The following is a 20,341-nucleotide window of genomic DNA, read 5'->3' as shown; positions in this document are numbered from 1 at the left end:
GTTACTAGTCATTGCAAAAAAAAAAAAAAAAAAAACTTCACCTGGCTATCTTCGGAAATAAATAGAATTAACAGCCTAACTATAACAAAAGGACACATCAATTCCAAAATGACCAAATTGGTAAAAAAAAAAAATTCCTTTTATTTGCCCAAAGGACAGAAACGTCTTGATCCTCTTTCTTGTCATCATGGGTTTCCTTTCCTAGGTTCGGAATTTTTTTTTTTTGTTTGTTTATAATTTATGATTAAACTAGTATTATGCTTGTGCAATGCACAACTTAATTAAAAAATTATATGTAAATAAATTATAATTAATGAACCATACGAATAAAACCACATTAATTTATAAATATAATTGAGTCAATTTATACAAACACCATTTATGATTTCAAAACTTTTTTCTTTTAGAAACTTCATGACTCAACATGTTTGGCTTTATGCTCCGCATGTTTGGCTTCATAGAACCCTTTACGAATCTTTTTGCAAAATTAAATATTTATAAGTATTAATAAAATAAATGATGAGCAAAATGAATAAAAAAAGATTTGGAACTAAATCATATGTAATATATATTACTCTCGTGTGGCTTAATTTGCAAAGTATGAATTGCATGAAATAAACTAAAATACCCAAAAAAGAAGAAGAATGAAGATCTCAAAATACCAATAACTTCCTATAAACAAATTTGAAAGTTAAGCCATAGAGAGTATTTCAAACTACATGAAATTATTATATGTACAAAACCTAATCAACATGACACGTGGATAAAAAAGAGGGGGGAATCATAAATAATTCCGGTTGTTATTGATTAGAATTTTAATTCTATTAGAAGTTATTATGAAACACCATACCTTTATGTTTAGCATAAATCTACCTAAATTTTCTAATTTTCTAAAAAGAAATGACAATGCACTAAGACATGCAAATCTAAATATTAGAAACTAAAACAAAGTGATTTTTGTACAATGAAAATTAAAGATAGAGATCAAGGTTAATTTACTTGATTGGCACATTCAATACCAAAATGAAGAAGCAAACTACGAACAATAAGCATCCAAACCCTTTAGGCAAAACCATTGATAAATGCACCAAATATTCTAACCCAAAGCACCGTAGTGTCCCACTTCCATGTCTATATAGAAATAACACCAATTATATTAAAAAAAAATAGAGAAGGGTTGCAATATTTGTAGTATGTTACTTGAAATTTGGAGATCATGGCCAAAAATTGAATCACTCGTAACTGCAAGCATGTTATTAAGAGTTAGGACTTTGGCAATAAGTTTATATAAAAAAATTTATATAAAAATATGTCTCATTATAAAATAAAAACCAGTTAAAAAAAAAAAAAAAAAGGCTAACTTGAAAAGAAAATAAAATTCACACATCCATTAGCATCGTTGAAGCTTTCATTACTCACCTAGCATCGTGATTGAAGTTTTATTATTTCATTCAAGGTGAAACCTATATTATATAGGTGTTAGATACATAATATAGAAGTTTGATTGAAAGAAGGCCTCCAACTCTTCATGCCTAATGTTTTTAAAGAATTGTAAGTCTATCCACAATTCCTCTTATGCACAGATACTCTTGTACTGTATTCGTGGTGTGAGTGGGCTGATGTTTATGATTATAATTTTGTGATATGGATTACATATGGTAGGATTATAATTTTTGTTAAATCTTATCCCTTAATCGAGTTTTGTAGCTTGATATTCTGAAAAAATATTATTTATTTAATAATAATAATTAATATATAAAATATAGGTTGCAACTTGAGGAAAATAAAAACAATGAAAATGTGGGATGAGATTTATGTAGGTTGCAACTTGAGGAAAATAAAAAAACAATGAAATCGTGGGATGAGATTTAAATTTAGAAAAAATTTAAAATAGACTTTTAGTTAGAGTAGAATTAAAATTCTAAAAATTTAGATGATAAAATTTTATCTGAATTAAATTTTTGTATGTTAAATACTATCCCTTAATTTAAGAAATATATCCAAACAAATAAAAATAATAATGTTAATCTAATTTTATTTCAACACTACACGTAAAAAATAAGGATTAGATGAAGAATTTGGATTGTAATCAAATTAAGATTTTTATCAACTTATAAATTATAGTAGAAGAAAAATTATATATATATATATATATTCTTAAAATCTAAAAATCTAAAAAAAAATTCTACAATTTGGTGAAGCCACTTGACACAACCACGGCAATATTTTATTTCATTCAAATATTTTATTCTTTTTTTAATTGAAGATATTTGACTTTTAATTTACTTTATAATATTTTTTGTCAAGAAAAAAGTACATTCATCCTTTTATGTTTGGAGTAGTTCGTACCTTCCTTTCTATCTTTGAAACCAATCAATCTCCTCTTCTATATTTTAAAACTGAGCAAATACCCCCCAATTTTGTTATCCCTCACTTAAATTTAACATAATATTTTATTTTTGGGAATATTCCATCGGGCAAAGTCCAAAATACACCCAACTAAATGCAAAAATGCAAAAAATAACCCAGTCTCAAATCCAAGTAAACTTAACCTAACCTAGGCTAACACAATCCGGGTAAATTAAACCCACGTGAACTAACACGATAATTTTTATGGCAGCTAGTTTAAAGTTTAAACAAGTGTTGTTTTATACTAGATTAGTTTACTCGGATTATGTTAACCTTGGGTTAAGTTTACTCAAATTCTAGACTGGGTTATTTTCGGTTTTCAGTTATTTTTTTATTATTATTTAGTTGAGGGTATATTAGACTTTGCACCATGGAATATTCTCATAAACAAAATACTCTGTTATTGAGTTATCAACAAAAACAAAACAAAACAGACGCAAATATATGAAGTTTTACAATTTTCTTTACGAATTTTATTATTTTGAAATCGTTACATGATAGTTCATTATCAATTGTCAACTTGTCATTAGTTATTGTCAATGTAAGTAGGTGTGACCATTTTATTTTTAAAAATTTGTATAACATTTTTATTTTTACATAGTTTTCATTATCTATTTATCATTTTCTTAATTATTTACCCACGCAGCCACATTCATTTACACATAAATAATAAATTAAATATTTATTTAACCAATCAAATGCTTAAACAATCACTAATTTTACCTTCTTTTTTTTCTTGAATTACCAACTTTATAACAAAAAGCTATAATAATATGATAACAATATACACATATGTAACAATTCCTCTATATTTCTTAATTATTAAATTATATAAAGTTGTATTATATTTATACTATACACACACACATTCACACAAATAACATTATAACAAAAAAAATGCACATAATTTGTGCTAAACAGACACCTGCACACATATAATATAAATTTATAATAAAGACACAAACACTCACAACTTACAAACACTTACTCTTTACTTTTAGATTCAGATAAACTAAGAAAGTCAGATAAAGAATAAATATGAGATGAGATTCATGAGAATGAGATCAAAGATTATATCATACACAAACAAAGTAAGTAATCTGTGATTTGTGTTGTTGTTTGGTTTTAGAATAGGCTGATTTGTGTTGTAGTTTGGTTTTGGACTGGTTTGTGATTAGGGTGCGCAAAAATATTTTTAAGCATTAAATAAACTAGTGATATATATATATATATATATATATATATATATATATTTATATATATATATTCATTTGAACCTCCTAAACTATAAGTAGCGCTGCCCCTTGTCAATATTCCAATATATATTTTTAATGAGTTTAATTATCTTATTTAAATGACCTATATAAAAAAAGTACCTATTAATAATTACCATAATTATATATTTAATAGTTTCATATAAATACACTATCATAATAAATATATTTTAATGATTAGCATAATTATCAAATTTATTATAGAAACACAATCAAAATAAGTCTCTAATAATTATTGTGGGGCCCGAGATCTGAGGTCCCAGCCCACTTTGTATTAAGGGCCCAAAGCCCAAGCCGAGGAGCCCTACTGTTAAGGACGCGGAATGGAAACTCCTCGAAGGCCCAAGAATGTGGCCGAGGACGACTTTACGTCCAATATCCCACAGAAACGCTGGAAGAAAAGGACAGATTCAGCACAGGAACAGCACAAGGGAGAAGGCTGCCAGCACCTTAATGTGGAGCCCAGCGCCTGACAAACCCATACTCATATCCTGCTATCCAGCTATCCCCAACCACTCTGACGTGAGGATTGACAAGACAAGTAACCACCCAGAACAAGGAGAAACGGACACGTAGGTGAAGAACGGGAAGGAAATACTAGTATAAAAGGGAAGCTTGCTGCATTAACAGAGGGAGGCCCAGAAGGGAGAGAAAAAGGGAGAAGAACGAACTCATAAAAAGAAGGGTGGCTAGGACGAGACTCTCCTCGGACTAATTCCGAGGAGATAGATCTTCACGCCACACCCGTGTAAGGCTCAGTCATTCAGGCCAAACTCACCTTCGTATGGGCTCCCATGAAAAACCATGACTAAATCGCTGCCCGACGACCAAGGTCAAGCCTTTCTAAGCCCACTCTCTACAAATCGTATTGTTTGGACCCCTTTATATACGAGCCCATCCTTGGGTCGTTAGAAATTGTGTCCCTACAATTATCATAACGATCAAATTTCATATTTATGTACAAAATATGAGAGAGAGAGAGAATAATAATTTCTTTAAATAAAATCATATTTATTGGACTTTTTCATGCATTATATCGGTGGGCACTTTGTTTGTTTTGATAGAAAATCTTCTGTAAATATAGTTTTCTGTGTTTTTTAGTTTTTTCCTTTTTGGTAGTTTTAGAGAAAATGAGTAAAAGGAAAACTATCTTTAGTCAATAGAAAAACATGGCTTATTTTTAGAAATTATTTTCCACTCAATTTTTTTGAAAAACAATTTTATCTAACATCAAGCTAAATAAGGAAAGTTAGGAGATTATTTTCAACTCATTTAAGGCTGCTACCAAACATAGAAAAATAAGATATTTTTATAAAAATAATTGGATAAATTTCAAATTACACTTCTAAAGTTTGAAGGTGTTTGGATTTCACACTCTGAAATTTCAGAATTTGGATTTTACCCCCTAAAGTTTAGGGTGTTTGAATTTTACACCTTGAAGTTTAGGGTGTTTGAATTTTACACCATAACATTTCAGAATTTGGACTTTATTCCCTAAAATTTGAAAGTGTTTGGATTTTACACCACCAAATTCTAAAACTTTAAGGGGTAAAATTCAAATATTTTCAAACTTTAGGGAGTAAAATCCAAATCCCTAAAATTTAGGAGGTAAAATCTAAATTTTGAAATGTCAGGGTGTAAAACCCAAACACCCCAAACTTTAGTGGGTAAAATCCGAATTTTGAAACTTTAGGATATAAAATTCAAACACCCTCAAACTTTAGAAGTGTAATTTGCAATTTACCAAAAATAATTTTTGAAAAATTACTAATTTTCTAAAAAATATTATCACTAAACCAAAAGAAGGTGTTACAAGTAATAACTTCAAAACACTTTATCATTGTAGTTTGTTAAACATGTTAAATGCTAAAATTTGTTTTAAGTAAAAATACTTTATTGCAAAAGCTCTACAGCTAAAACTCTACAGCTAAAGCTATACTTCCTATAGCAATACAAAACAAATCATATGGTGCTATGTTATATAAATTTTAAACTATGTTGCATTAAATAAACCTTTAGATTTGTAATGTTTTATTCAAATCATGAAAATGGATAAATTTTAATTGGAGATGATATAATAAATTTAAAAATTCACAATCTAAGAAAAATAAAATAAAATGAAATGAGAGTTTTTATTATTATTTGTTTTGGTTTATAAAAAAAGTTAGGGACTTTAGGTTTTTATAGAAGGAAATTCCAATATAATCATTAATTTTCTTTTCATTACTCAATTGGTCATTTAAATTTCAAATTTATGTTGGATAGCGAAGAGGTTTATTTATATGGGTTAAATGAGTTTGTGACAAAACATATTAACCCATTTTGACACTAATAATGAACTATTCCAATTTCAAGTTGATTATGTGTTAAGTAGGTTAACATGAGATTGACCTATTTATCAATTGCATCAAAGCAAGCTGACCCGTTTGACTTGAACCCATTTATATTAAACACTAATTTGCACAAAAAATATATTATATTAGTGTCACATTTGCATATAGTTTTAAAAGTTTCCTTTCTCACAACATATACAACACACCTCATCCAACCCTGACAAGATGAGGGAAATGGTGAGTTATAGTTTAGCTCAACTAATAAAATATTTTATCATCAACTGAAGGACATTCAATACCCCATCTATATCATAATCTTATTACTATCTTAATATGATGATAAAAAACAATCATCCTAAAATAAATATCATAAATTCAATTCCTATGATTTTTAAGACAAAAAAAGGAAAGGAGCAAAACTAAGGTTTGTTGGGAAAATATTATTATTTTATTATTAATTATTAAAAATAGTATTGTGGTAAAATTATTTGGGAGAGTAGCTTTCCTTTGAAAATCTGTTTTGAAAACACGATTATATGCATTGAAATTTCAATTTTTGTCTTGAAATCGTAATGTTATATACTAGTAGTATTTTGTACTAAAAATCGTGTTTTGAAGACACAACTTCAGTGTAAATACATTTTACACTAAAATTGTGTTTAAAAAAAAATGATTCCAGTGTAAAATCTAAATTTTCAATGCTTAAAAAAATGTTTTCAAAACACAATATTCAAAGAGAGACAATTATTCAAAATAATTTTTTGGCTAAAATGTAGAACTCATCTTTTAAGTTTTTCCAAAATTAATTTCAGTCCTCCAACTTTGTTTTCGTTCTTTTTAGTTCTTTAAGTTTTAAGTTTATTTAACTTAGCATCTTCGTCAACATTTGCTAATTTTTTTTTTTAATTATAGAAAATATTTTTCAACCATTAATTGAATTTTTTTAATTTAAAAAATTTGGAAAAAAAATTAGATAATGAATTGCAACATATAACAAAAGTTTTTTTTAGAGAACTTCAATCGATGAGGCCGGTTTGATGAAAAGGTTTTAATGAATGAAAGCAAAGTTAGATGACTGAAATAAATTCTAGTTAAACATAAAAGTTAAGTTTTACATTTTAGTCTAAAAGTTTCCGCAATGTTATTTTTAATAATTTTATAATATATATATATATATATATATAAAACAAAATAATTATTTCAAAAAAAAAAAAAAAAATCCCAACAAAACTTAAAACTATCCTTTTTTGAACTAGTAAAAAAATAAATCCCGGAAGGAGCGCCCAAATCAAAGGAGACAGACTCACCACCCTACTTCGGGGATTTCCCCATTTTTTTTTTCTCTTTTGGGTTCAAACTTCAAACCCCAAAACCACCTCCAAACACAAACACCCTGTTCCTCTCCTTTACTTTGCCGTGAAAGCAAAGTTAGAAAGAGAAAGAGAGTGTGAAAGAGAAAGAATTTACTAGTACTATAGAGAGAAAGAGAGAGAGGCAGTTATGCGTTTTGTTTTATATTCATAAGATCAAATAGAAAATATATATTATTGTTTTTTATATGTTGTCGCTAGTGCTATTTTGCCATTATTCTAATGCGTGTATACCTTACCTTTCCCTTCTCTTCTTTTCTCGCGCCCATTGGAAAAAAACTGTAAACCTTCTTCTTAATCTTCCCTTTTCCTTTTGAGAATTACAACCCAACACACAAAAATGAAAAAAAACCCATGTAGTATTTTGCATGTTCATATGATAAATCTCTCTGTTTTTTGAAAATTCTTGCTCTGTTTCTGTATCTCTCTCTCTTTTTTTTTTTTTTTTGTGTTTTTTTTTGGTGGCTTGGTTTGGTTAAAAAAAGAATGAGCTGGAGGAGAGTATTGAAGTCTGTACAGGGTGTAGCTGCTCACACCCTTCTCCTTTGCTTCACGCTATTGCTGGTTCTCAAGCTCGATCATGTCGTCTCCTACTCCTGGTGGTCAGTTTTCCTTTCTTTTTCTTTTTTTTTTTTTTTTTTTTTTTTTTTTTTTTTTTCAATTTTCAATTTTGTTGTTGTTGTTGTTGTTGTTGTTTTTGTGGGTGTTTGATTTTTGTTGGGTTGGATTGGTTTTTTGGGATTTTGATTGTTTTCACAATGTTTGTGGCGTTGAAAAGTGTAAAAAAATTATGGGTTTTGCTTCAATTTGTGTTTTGGGGTATTTAATCGGTGAAAAAATTCATGGGGTTTCTTTGTTTGTTTTTTTTTGTTTTTGTGTTTTTCACTGAATGGTAATTTACCTTGTAAAAAATGGTTCTTTGGTGTTTCGTAAATTTAGTTTTGACCCCACGAAGTTATGCCCCACTCTCTTTTAGAACTGAATGAAGGATATTAATTATGGGACCAACAAATTCATTAATCTATATGTTGTTTTGAGAATTTTGCAGATTTTTGTTTGTTTTTTTTAATGATGAAAAAGATGGCAGCCAAATTGCAAGATGTTTTTCGTGATTAGATATACTGTGAAATTGTGATTTTTTTTTTTTTTTTTTTTTTTGCAAAATGACTGCATCGTTTTTATGCAAGCAGTGCAATGTAATTATGTTCAAAGGAATTGAACAGAATAATGGATTTGGATAATGCATGTAAAATTCAGAAATGATAATTGTCACAAAAAGTAGCGTTAAAATTTTATACCAAAGCTGAAAAAAAGAAAAGAAATGGGTGCATGTGTAATTGATAAATTTAAAGAAATCATCCGGACATTGTAAATTTATAGGAGACAATCTTGAAAGTATTGTGAATTATTAACATGTCTAGAGAAGTCTCTCGATGGAAAGATGAGAGTAAAGCTTAAATTCATATTGACGTTGTAGGAATTTACACTCTCATTTTGCGGTGGGTAAAAAAAACCTTCTCATTGGCCTTAAAATGAAGGTGTATTTGCATTGGATTGTGTGCCTAATGGTCATACAGTGGTGTATTAGAACTAGAGCTCAAGGGCATAGCCTCTGTTATTTTCTTGTTTGATGTTTTGGTGGTGAATTTAAATTGATAGAAGTGCTCATGTAAAGAAGGATGGTATTAAATAAATGTGGAACATGAGTGATTTTGAATAGTTTATTCTGTTCAGGGAGCTCTTGAATGGATCTATCACTGGGTTAGATATGCAGAAAAATTCGGTTTGTGACTTGTTGGATAGGTTTCATTTCTTCATATTGAAAGGACATGTTCACAAATGCAGTTCAAGGAGCAATACCCACACTTATGGCTGATCATCTTCAAGAGTATTGGAGCATGATTTTATTGTGCTTCTCCTTGTACAATTAAAATGTGAGCTTTTTTCATCAGTTGTTCTTACAAGTTTGCCTATTGTGGTGGGAGACTAGCTCAGTGTCATGTATAGAATGTTCTATTATATGAGAAACCTGAAACTCATCCAAAATCATAAGAAACAATGGCAAGCATAGTAGGGAAGAAATTTTTCTAGATGGATGCTGCTCGCAAAATTGTCTATGAGTTTGAGCTGACTGGTTGGGCCCTGCTGTTGGTTTGAAAGCAGAGTGCTAGGGAGATCCTCTAGGATGGTGCAAGTTTGTCTTTCTTTGATCTTGATATGGATGAAGCCTGTGGTCCAAGTATTCTATCAATCTATCCTATTGAAAGGATCTGATCAATCCAGAGATCATTTCAACTCCATTAGTAATGAGGATTCAGAATAATATACATTTGATCAATCAAAGAGAGATTCAACTAGTAAAAGAAGGATTGATTTTTTGGGATCCTTCCTTTCTTCTAATGGAACAAACAGAGATAGAATTAGACTGATTCCCTAAATGCCTTTTGGATATTCCTCAATGTCCTGTTCTTTAACTTTCAGAGCTGTGGTTGAGGGTTCCAAATCTTATTTTTCTGATGATAGCCTGACAACATTGAAGACTGGAAATAGGGGTGAGGAAGGTTTACATCTGCTGTGGCACAAGTTAGCTGGTTTGTTAAAGTATTAGAAGAGTAGAAGGTTGTAGATTATTCTGGGTCTAGAGAAAGTTTGTGATTTATTCCAGTGTAGTAATATAGCCTAAACTTTGTTGTTTAAGATGGTTGACAAAAAGAAGAAGCCAAAACTTGTCTATGGAATTTTTTCTTTTCAATATGTTGTTTGAAGATAACTGATGTGTTACATTATTGGGATTTGAAAATCTGATAAAGAGAAAATGAAATTCTTGCAATCTAGAGTTTATGATACTCTTGTGTATAAACTCATTGAATTCATTTGATCAGATTGCTCTGTCCAATACCATGTATGTGAAATATTGGACCTTGGATGGACATATAATAGTTCCGAATCGAATCTCTTCTCTTTAGAAAGAAGATCTTATATCTATAAAAACTCTCTGCCCCCCCTCTCCCAAAAAATATTTTGGTTTAATTACTAAATGTAATGAGTTCAATGTGCAGGTTTGTTTTTTTCCCGCTTTGGATATTTCATGCAGTTGTTGCCCGCGGAAGATTCTCACTACCTGCTCCATCAGTTCCACATAATCGTCATGTATGTCACTATGTTTCTCTGCAATTCTGGAGATCATTTTTAGAGTGATTCCTATTAGCTTTGTGACCTAGAACATTTGAAATCAATGATCAAGATCTGCAATGTGTGCCACTAAAATTTCTCTTTCTTGGACAGTGGGCACCGTGCCATGCCATTGTTGCAACACCGCTGCTTGTTGCATTTGAGTTGCTCCTTTGTATATATCTTGAGAGTGTTTATGGTAAACAGCTGATGCCTTGCTATTGCTTTTTAACCATTGGGAATTAACAACTAGTTTTCATGCATTCCAGTTATTTTGTTTATTTTTCTTTTCATGCCTGGGGAATATATTTGGTTTTTGACTTGCTAACTACAGTTGAGCTAATTCATAATCATGGGTTTCCAATTACCCACATATAAGCTTTATACCATTTGATTGATTCATTGTGTTAGAAGGCTTTAATTTTTGTCATAATGGCAGCACTTTAAGTTCTTAAGTCTCAATTTTTTATTTTTGATAAGTAATAAGTTTTATTGATATAAAAAAGGGACACCCTATTACACAGGGAGTGTACAGGGGTCAACAATCAAGTACAAAAATTTCAAGAATCAAGAAAATCAAGAATCAGGAAAATTACAAGTCCCAATTTTTAATGCAATACTTTTTGTGCAGTTCTTCGTTCTGAAGCTGTAAACTTGAAGATAGTCTTTCTTCCATTATTGGCACTTGAAATAATTACTCTAATTGACAATTTCAGGTATTTTATTTCTCATGAATTTTTTTTTTTTTTTTTTTTCGTTTTATATTTATAAGTGTTATATATTACTGCTTGAAAGAAAGGTCATAAAAATCTTGCTTAACTCATTGGTTCTAAGTTCTATCATATAAGATATATACAATAATGCAAAAGTGTTGCTTGGTTTTCATCTCTTTAATTCTTTTTTTTTTTTTTTTTTTTTTTTTTTGGGGGGTGGGGAAGGGGGCCAAATGTCACCTTGTGGGGTGATATGGGTGAGGGTGGGGGTTCGAATCCCCTTGGGTGCGTCATGTGTGAGTATTTACCAAACAAAAAAAAAAATCTTTATTTCATTTGGTTGAACTCAATTAGATTTCCGAGTTGTAGGATATGATTTTTGTTCTTTTTGGGGTTCAGTGGGTGATGCCTAGAGGAGTTATTGATTTACTAGCTTGTTGGCAAGTCTGTCTTAAGCCACATAGGAACAGTGAGGTTTGGAAAGGCTATCCCTTATTGCTTGATCTGGTGTGTTTGGAGGGAGAGGAATGAGCAAAGCTTTGAGGGGTGTGAACGAGCAAGTTTAGATCTGAAACAGCAGTTTCTTAATCTTAGGACCATGTTTGAATGGATGACAGCAACAGCTCGTTTTTCGTTTTCAAACTTGTTATATTTGTTTATCATTGTAGCTTTCGAGCTTGATTTTGTTGTAACTAAGTATACGTCCTGTGTTCTTGGTGCACTTGATTCTTATCAATAAAGCTTATCACTAATAATAAAATAAAAATAGATTGCTCAGTTATTGATGCATGAAGTTGAATGACCTCAACTTGCCTGCTATCATGCCCGGTTTCTTTCTTTTATCCTCTCTTGAATTCCAAGGATTCATCCTTAACAGCTTATTGCTGGAATAATACATTTTTATCCCTTCCTATTATCCTCTTTTTGACTGTTGCTTTCTCTTTCACGTTGCTTTCCCTCCCACTTGTAATTAACTCATACATCTGACAGGATTTGAACTAGTGACCTCACCCACTACCCCATACTTATGGGAGGTGAGATTATCATCTCCCCAAAAGGCCTTTGGCACCCTCTCACATATCATGTTGCTCACAATGTTACGCTTAAATTTTGATTTATTATCATGAGTTTATTTTGATCAAATATGCTTCAGGCTTTCTACCTAACATGTATTCATTTCTTTTATAGAATGTGCAGGGCTCTGATGCCTGGAGATGAAGAAAGCATGAGTGATGAGGCTATATGGGAGACGCTTCCTGTAAGTATTAAATTAGTTGCTCTACTGTCCAAGGATTGACATATATTATTAATGAATAATGGAAGTGAAGTCATATGGAATTCATTTTTTATTTTTTTTTTATTTTTTTATAAAATATATGCTTTCTGTAATATTTTATTTCTTTTATTGAAGAGAATGTTAATGTTTCAAATGAAGAACAGGATGACAAAGAATGTTCTGAGGAGGTTAAATGTTGAGAACTTTTTGACATGATGTGAGAAGCAAGCAATTTTTTTTTTTTTTGGGGGGGTTGGTGTTGGGTGGGTGGGTAGATTTGCTAACAGATTAAATGGGTGTGAATGAACTGAATTGAGTTGAGTATTAGGCAGTTAGGGTGAGGCTCTGTCCTGATAGCTGTAGCTAGAGCTTGTATTATTACATTATACCGTTTAAGCATGTCTATCTCCTTGAGACAGAAAGTAAGTTATTCCAATGGTGTGGTTTGATTTAAAGCAGTTCTAAATTTTGAAACATATTGGAGAAGAGTTTTTGATATCTAGAGAAATTGGTAGTAAAAAGGATGTCACAAATCTTATTGATCCAAATTGTCTCTATGTAATTTTTTTATACAAGTGTTTATGATTGAGAATAAAAACATGTTTTTTTGGTTTGTCCAAGGTAGGGTCCGTGTTTTGGGTGACAAAACAAGCAATGATTTTATGAAGACTTTAACAGATAGACCGATTGTTTTATTTGAAGTATTTGCATTGAGGCAATCCTAATGAGTCTGCAAAAAAAATGAGATGCTTGATATTTGTGCTTTTACTTATTGTTGGTGTGTCTGTTGTATACATCTAGAGTACAGGAGTTGCTCCCCTTTGCGCTTAATTGATGCATTATTACTTATAAAATATGAGTGCAAAAATGATGTCATTTATCCATCTTGTCAACTCTTTGCTGCTGTTTTCCTTACCACTCTAAAGAAGATGTGATATCTGTTTGTTTTGTTTTTGTCTTGTCCAATAGGTAAGCTTCTTGTATCTAATAACAAAATTATGTCTCCTATGAAATTACTGTTTTTTAGGGTACAAATTTTGTTAGTAAACTGTTGCATTGGCTAAATTCTTGGTCATTTAATGACATTCATTGGTTTTTAATTCAAAGTGCTAGTTAAATGGTGGAAATGAATCTGTCAATAATTTTTATTTGTTTTATGTATCCTCTGCTGTGCTTTATTTTTATATTCTTTATAAGCAGCACATGTCTGGATGTTAACTTCAACATCAGGTATTATGATCACAAACTTGGGCATGTTGAAATGCATTGGTTTGTAATATAAATTGTCAAGCCTTTCTGAAAACAGTCTGGTTTTCATCCTCCCTGTATGTTCTCTTTTTAAATATAATTTTCACTTATTTAAAAACATACTTCTATGTTTTCACAATTACTAAATGATCTGCTGATATTTTGCATGTAGCACTTTTGGGTTGCAATCTCCATGGTCTTCTTTGCAGCTGCTACAGTCTTTACCCTCCTAAAACTGTGTGGTAATTTCTCTTACTCACCATAATTATCAAAGTTAATTATGATAAAATGCATATATTAAGTAAAACTTTTATTCGCATAAGCTTTATGTTACGGTCTCATGATCCATTGTATTATTACTACCTTATCATTTATCAATAGTTTAATGGCATTACAATCTACTTTATATTGTCCTTGCTTGGAATTATGTTTTGGAAGATAAGATCTATTCCTATTATGGAAATTAATAATGTTAGATTGATAGGATACTAGTAAAAAAAATTTTATATTCTACCCTACCTAGAAAATGTTTCTAGGAAAAATGCAATACGACTTCTTTAGGAAATGTAAGGCTGATGAATTAAACACCACTCAGTCAAAAGTAAGTAATGTGGCCTTCTCAAAGATAGAGGCTTGAGTGTTTGGTGTCTTTATAAAATTCATTGTATTGACATGTCCATATTGTATATGTGTCCTGCACCTGTGTCATAGAGAGGCTGAGAAGTATCTTCTTAATTGGGACAACTAAGTTTGCAGAGCTTCAAAACATCATTTAAAAAATAATACTTCATTGACTAAACCTTGCTACTCCATTGTTCCTTGGCAACTGATATATGGTAATTTGTCTTTGCATTGTTTGGGATGACCCAGTTGATGCCCAAATCTGTGATTGATCTTTTGGAATGCGCTGGCAAGGGCGTTTTCATCGCCATAGAGTAGCTTAGGTTTGGCAAGCTATGCCTCTTTGTGTCATGGAATTTGTGGCATGAAAGAAACAAGATGGTCTTTGATGGAGTTGAATTTCCTACCTTTCTAATATAGAGTGTATTTTTCTGTCCTTGTATGACTGGATGAGGGTCCATGGTGGCATTCCTTCCATGTCTTTTGCTGATTTTCACTCTCTCTCTCTCTCTCTCTCTCTCTCTATATATATATATATATAATTTGTATTCCTTGAAATGGGACTGAACATCTGTGTGTCAGCCTATTTTCCTTCTTCAATAAATTTCTACTTATACAAAAACGGGAAAAAAAAATGAAGGAATCCATTCTTTCACCTTCAATAATGATACTTAATCTGGATATTATTTAATTGATCCATTGTACTCATGTACACATGATGTTGCAGGTGATGTAGGTGCTCTTGGCTGGTGGGACTTGTTTATAAATTTTGGGTATGATTAATCTACTCTAATGCCATTTGTATTCTTTAAATTTTACTTTTTTAAATAGTGTTGCCCTTGCCCCCTGTGATATTGACACATTGATGTTTATATTCAAGGTGTTAAATGACAAATAAATTCCAAACCTTTTTTTTTTTTTGTTAACAACAGTATTGCGGAATGCTTTGCATTTCTTGTTTGTACAAAGTGGTCTAATCCGGTGATTCATAGAAACTCTCCTACAAGGGAAGCTAGTTCATCTTCTACAACTATTAGATATCTTGACTGGAATAGTGGCTTAGTAGTTTCTCCAGAGGAGGATCTGCAGGAAGAAAGAATGTGCGGTTTGCAAGACATTGGTGGCCATATCATGAAAATTCCAGTAATTGGTTTTCAAATCCTTCTTTGTATGCGCTTAGAGGTATGTATTTTTGAGTTATGGTAATGGTTAGTTTTTGGAATATCTTATGATGGTTTCCGATTTCAGGGAACACCTGCTAGTGCTAAGGATATACCACTGCCACTTCTTTTCGCACCTCTTTTCCTACTTCAAGGCGCTGGTGTACTACTTGCTACCTCTAGGTTGGTGGAGAAAATTGTACTGTTACTTCATAGTGGAACTGGCACAGGATCATATTTTAGATTTTCTGCAAGAGCTCATGACTGCTTGGCGTACTTGCACCATGGTTCCAGGTAATGACATCTTCCACCTCCGAAGAAAAGCTTAAATAGGTCACACTGAATTTACTGAATCAATATGTAAGCATTGACCAGTGCAAGTGCTATGGACTAATTCTTGATCTGAAAATCTTCAACACCAGGCTACTGGGTTGGTGGTCCATTGATGAAGGAAGTCGAGAAGAACAAGCCCGACTATTCCACCAGGGAGCTTCAGGGTTAGCATTCTTTTACTTTTACTATTGTAAGTGCACTGTATGCAAATGTTATAAATTTACTTTGATTGCATATGTGATTGGGTAACAAAATATCCACTTTACTAATTTTATCTTTGCTTGAACATGACTCTGTATCTGTTAGAGAGCAAAATGCAAGAAAGAACTTTAACTTAGATGCAATCGTTGAAATTAAATTTATTTTTTGGCATAAATATGGAGAATTTTACACTTTAACCCCTAAACTATACTCCCTTTTACTTTACACTTACCCCTCTAAACTATACCCCTTTTACACTTACCCTCCCTAAACTATAAGAATGTACACTTTATCTCCCTAAACTATACCCCCCTAAACTATGAGAATGCACACTTGCCTAAACTACTACCCATGGGATGGGGTGCAAAGTGTTACATGGGTAATAGTTTAAGGGGTAAGTGTGCACTCGCATAGTTTAGGAGGGCAAGAGTTACACGGGTAATAGTTTAAGTGGGTAAGTGTAAAAGGGGGTAAAGTGTAATTTTCCCCATAAATATGCTAGTGTAGTACTTTGAGAATATGAATTTCTTGCAGCAACTAGTTAACTCTTTTAATACCTTCTCCAACGATATGAAGATTTATGAATGCGAAATGCTTTCTTTGTTTAGGGAGGAGGGGGGGGGGGGGGGATGATACAGTATCTTGATGAGCTCTAGCTCAAATGACACCTTGTGAGAGTATGGTGGAGCGAGGTCATGGTTTTAAGACCCACTGGATGCCTGTGTAACTTGCCAATAAAAGAATGATATTTTCATCTCTTGTACCTTTTGAGTTGTTCTGTGGTCTGTTTTGCAAATTAAATTTTCTGTTCTGAGTAAATTAATTTCTCCAATATAAATATTTATGAATGCAAAATGATTACTTTAGGGGTGATATAGTCATCTCAATGAGCTCTAGCTCAAATGGCACCTCCTCCCTGGTGGAGGATGAGTTTGTTGGTTCAAGACCCATTGGATGCATGTGTAACTTACCAATAAAAAAATGCCTCATGTCATTGTGGTCTTTATCTGCTCCCTGATTAATTGATGTTCTTGACAATTTCATGCAAAATTTAGAGTCAATGGTAATGTATGGTACATTAGACATTGTTAAAATTTTGATTAGATAACAAGACAAAGAATATTTTCTAATTTAGATTGTTACAACCAAATGATGTCCAAATATGAAAATGCAGTGTCCTTGTTTCAGGTAGTGTATGTTCATCTCTAGAACATTAAAACCCAGCTTGAAAGTGCAGTGGTTCCCCCTCTGCCTGTGACATTTTAGCTTTAGTTGCTGCATTATATCTTCGCTTTCCATATGAAATCCATCAAAGGGTTTTGCACTTTGCAATTTTGCTGATCTTTGTACATTTGGTTACTTACCACACAGGTATAACACTTTTAGCGGTTATCCTCCTGAGATTGTGAAGAAAATGCCTAAAAAGGATCTTGCTGAGGAGGTGATCATAATTCTCTTTATCAACTTTAGGCAAATTCCAAAATTCCATTTGAGACAACTTCTGTTTCATTTGTTTTGTATTTATGATTCTCAAAATGGTTGGTTGCTTTGCAAAACCAATCATTCACCTCTTTCCTTGATTTTCTTATTCTTGTAATTTTTGTACTTGATTGTTGACCCCTGTACACTCCCTGTGTACTAGGGTGTCCCTTTTTGATATCAATAAAACTTATTACTTATATAAAAAAAAAAAAATGATTCTCATTTATCTCAGGTTTAGCCGAACCCAACATTTTGGGACTTAGGCTTGATTGTTGTTGTTATTGTTATTTATCTCAGGTTTGGAGACTGCAAGCAGCTCTGGGTGAGCAGACAGAAATCACAAAATACAGCCAACAGGAGTATGAAAGGCTTCAAAATGTAATTTTCTCATCCTTGACTACTAGTTTAATGACAATATGGACATGTAATGTTAACTTATGTTAATTTCATGCATGAGGGGAAAAAAGAAAAAAGAAAAAACCTTGTCTTGTGACTACTAGTTAGAAATTTTCTGTTCTTTGACAACTTAATCTTTCCTGGGTAGTTTTTTGGACAAAGACGTAAACAAGTAGTTAAAGTTTAGATATGCTAAATATCTGTATGTGGTTCCTAGATTGAACATACACAGGATTGCAAGAAAAAAAAAAAAATCAATATTTGGAATGTATGATTTTCAGTTGTAGTCAGTTGTAAATCCTGTGATAAAATGCATGTCAACATTTGTTGATGAACATTATTGACATCCACGATTTTTGCAGCCTTTTTTCTTCCTATAGTTTTTTGCGAATACAACTCTACCTTTTTTCTGGACGGCCATAATTTATTAAACAATGATTCTCAAGATTTAAGCGAGGAGGTTGTGGTGAGCTAAGAATCGTGATTTTCAGGCAGAACCTAGGGAAAGTTGTGAGAATGGAACTGTCAAGTAGGGAAGAGTGTTAGTGGTGGTAGCAGTGATGATGATGATGATTAGCAAATATTAACTTTTGGTTAGTATGGATATTGCTTCATGTAGGAAATCCATGCCAGCTTGGCATCCAAATCCTTTTTGCCACTCGAGATTTATTGTACAATTTGTTTTATTTTTTCCCCATTTTCTAAAACTAAGAGTAAATTATCCCAAAGAATACTACATGATTAGAAACTGAATTTGCAAGGAGTAAAACATCAAGTGGTATTATGTAATCATCCCTAATATTCTCATCACATTGGAAGTTAAAATGAGATACGCTTAAGGTGTTTTTGATGATAGACTTTTGATCGACAAATTCATTACGGTTATTCTGAAGCACTGTTTGCCAAATGCAACCCAGTAACAAATATTGGTGTGTTGATTGGTATTATTATTTATCTGAAATGAAAGGTACTGATTGCATCATCAAATATGCAACTTTTGCCTACTGAATTGGAAAATGATAACTAGGATGTTGTTTGTGCTTTCGTCTGTGCAGGCATCCATGCTTGTGCTCATTCTAGTTTGTTTTTAGATCTTCTGTTCATTCCTGAATAACTTTGATTATAAAGGTTAATCCAACTTAATACCTTAATCTTGTCTTGATGCACTGGTCAGGAAAAAGTTTTATGTAGGGTTTGCTTTGAGAGAGAGATTTGCGTGGTCCTGCTTCCATGTAGGCATCGTATCCTTTGCAGGTAGCTTTTTTTTTTTTTTTTTTTTAATCACATTGATGCACCTGATTTTATAACACGCATTCTTCATTCAAAGCTCAATCAGTTACTTTCTTTTTCTGGTGTGATGCTAATTGTTTCCCAATGTGTTGCAGTACATGCTGTGAGAAGTGTAAAAAATGCCCAATTTGCCGTGTCATTATTGAGGAGCGCTTACCTGTATATGATGTTTAGTTTTAACTTGCCCTGCCTTTTTTTTTTTTTTTTTTTTTCAAGTGCACAAATTGGAGCCCATAGAGTTAAAAAACAATGATGGGAGAATGTTACAGTTTCAACTTTTTATCGGAACTTCTACAATGCTGAGTGTTGCTTGTTCAAATTAACATAACAAAGGTTAGGTAATACAGGAATTGAAGTTGCTATAACTATATCAACTTTGGGCAGTTGTTTTTCAAAAATTTTTCCCTCCTTTTAAATTGTAAATATACCGTACTTTTATAATGGGAAATCACAGGAATAGCATGTTGGAATTTCTTGGCATGCTGTGTGACAGTATTGTGATTATGAGCTGTTTTTCTGTGTATAAAATAAATTTAATGTTTATTCTTTATGTGAAAAATCCGGACACGACATTGTAGGAGTAATATGCGGTGTAGTCAACATTTTGGAGAAAATATTTTATAATTGTGAATTAGGGCCCTATACTTTTAATTGGTCGTGAAAAAAAAAATGTTACATTTAGCGCTCATAGGGATAAGTAATTATTTAGTATTTAAAGAATAGTGCTCCCTCCTTTAACAAAATTGTAGGTTATATTAATTTAACTAATCGAAGGGTTTCTCATTCATGTGAGGGGAGCATTTGGTGTATAGAATAATTTTCCCAGACTAATGGTGAATAGAAATTTTTTGTCTAACTTTTTGTATTTTACTTTATTCTCTATTAATTGTATACGTGATGTCTTATTATTATTTTTTTCCCATTTTAAACCCTGGTTATTTTACAATTAAGGTAAAAAGGAATGCATTGCAAATTTTGATTAGTGGAGCATAAAGACGAATACAAAATATTGGGACATAACATTTGTATTCACTAACGGTCGTCTTGATTATATATTTTAAATT

General features: G+C 31.8%; 1 protein-coding gene across 2 annotated transcripts; it reads left to right on the top strand.

Annotated features, from left to right (window-relative positions):
* Positions 1-7,321: 7,321 nt before the first annotated feature.
* Positions 7,322-19,781, top strand: LOC115965625. 2 transcript variants are annotated; one of them, XM_031084887.1, is made up of 14 exons: positions 7,325-7,988; positions 10,446-10,536; positions 10,672-10,756; positions 11,189-11,273; positions 12,459-12,528; positions 13,967-14,036; positions 15,143-15,188; positions 15,348-15,597; positions 15,664-15,869; positions 15,998-16,072; positions 17,481-17,550; positions 17,889-17,969; positions 19,162-19,241; positions 19,373-19,781. In XM_031084887.1, exons 1-14 carry the CDS (start codon positions 7,873-7,875, stop codon positions 19,449-19,451), a joined length of 1,404 nt encoding a protein of 467 aa, XP_030940747.1. In that variant the 5' UTR covers positions 7,325-7,872; the 3' UTR covers positions 19,452-19,781. The 2 variants fall into 2 exon arrangements, with proteins under 2 accessions (XP_030940748.1, XP_030940747.1); XM_031084888.1 differs by lacking the exons at positions 19,162-19,241; positions 19,373-19,781 and having other exon boundaries at positions 7,322-7,988; positions 15,998-16,098.
* The last annotated feature ends 560 nt before the right edge of the window (positions 19,782-20,341 follow it).

Source organism: Quercus lobata, chromosome 10 (genome assembly GCF_001633185.2).
Source record: "Quercus lobata isolate SW786 chromosome 10, ValleyOak3.0 Primary Assembly, whole genome shotgun sequence".
NCBI classification, from domain to species: Eukaryota; Viridiplantae; Streptophyta; class Magnoliopsida; order Fagales; family Fagaceae; genus Quercus; species Quercus lobata.
This window is presented reverse-complemented; position numbering and strand designations above follow the sequence as displayed.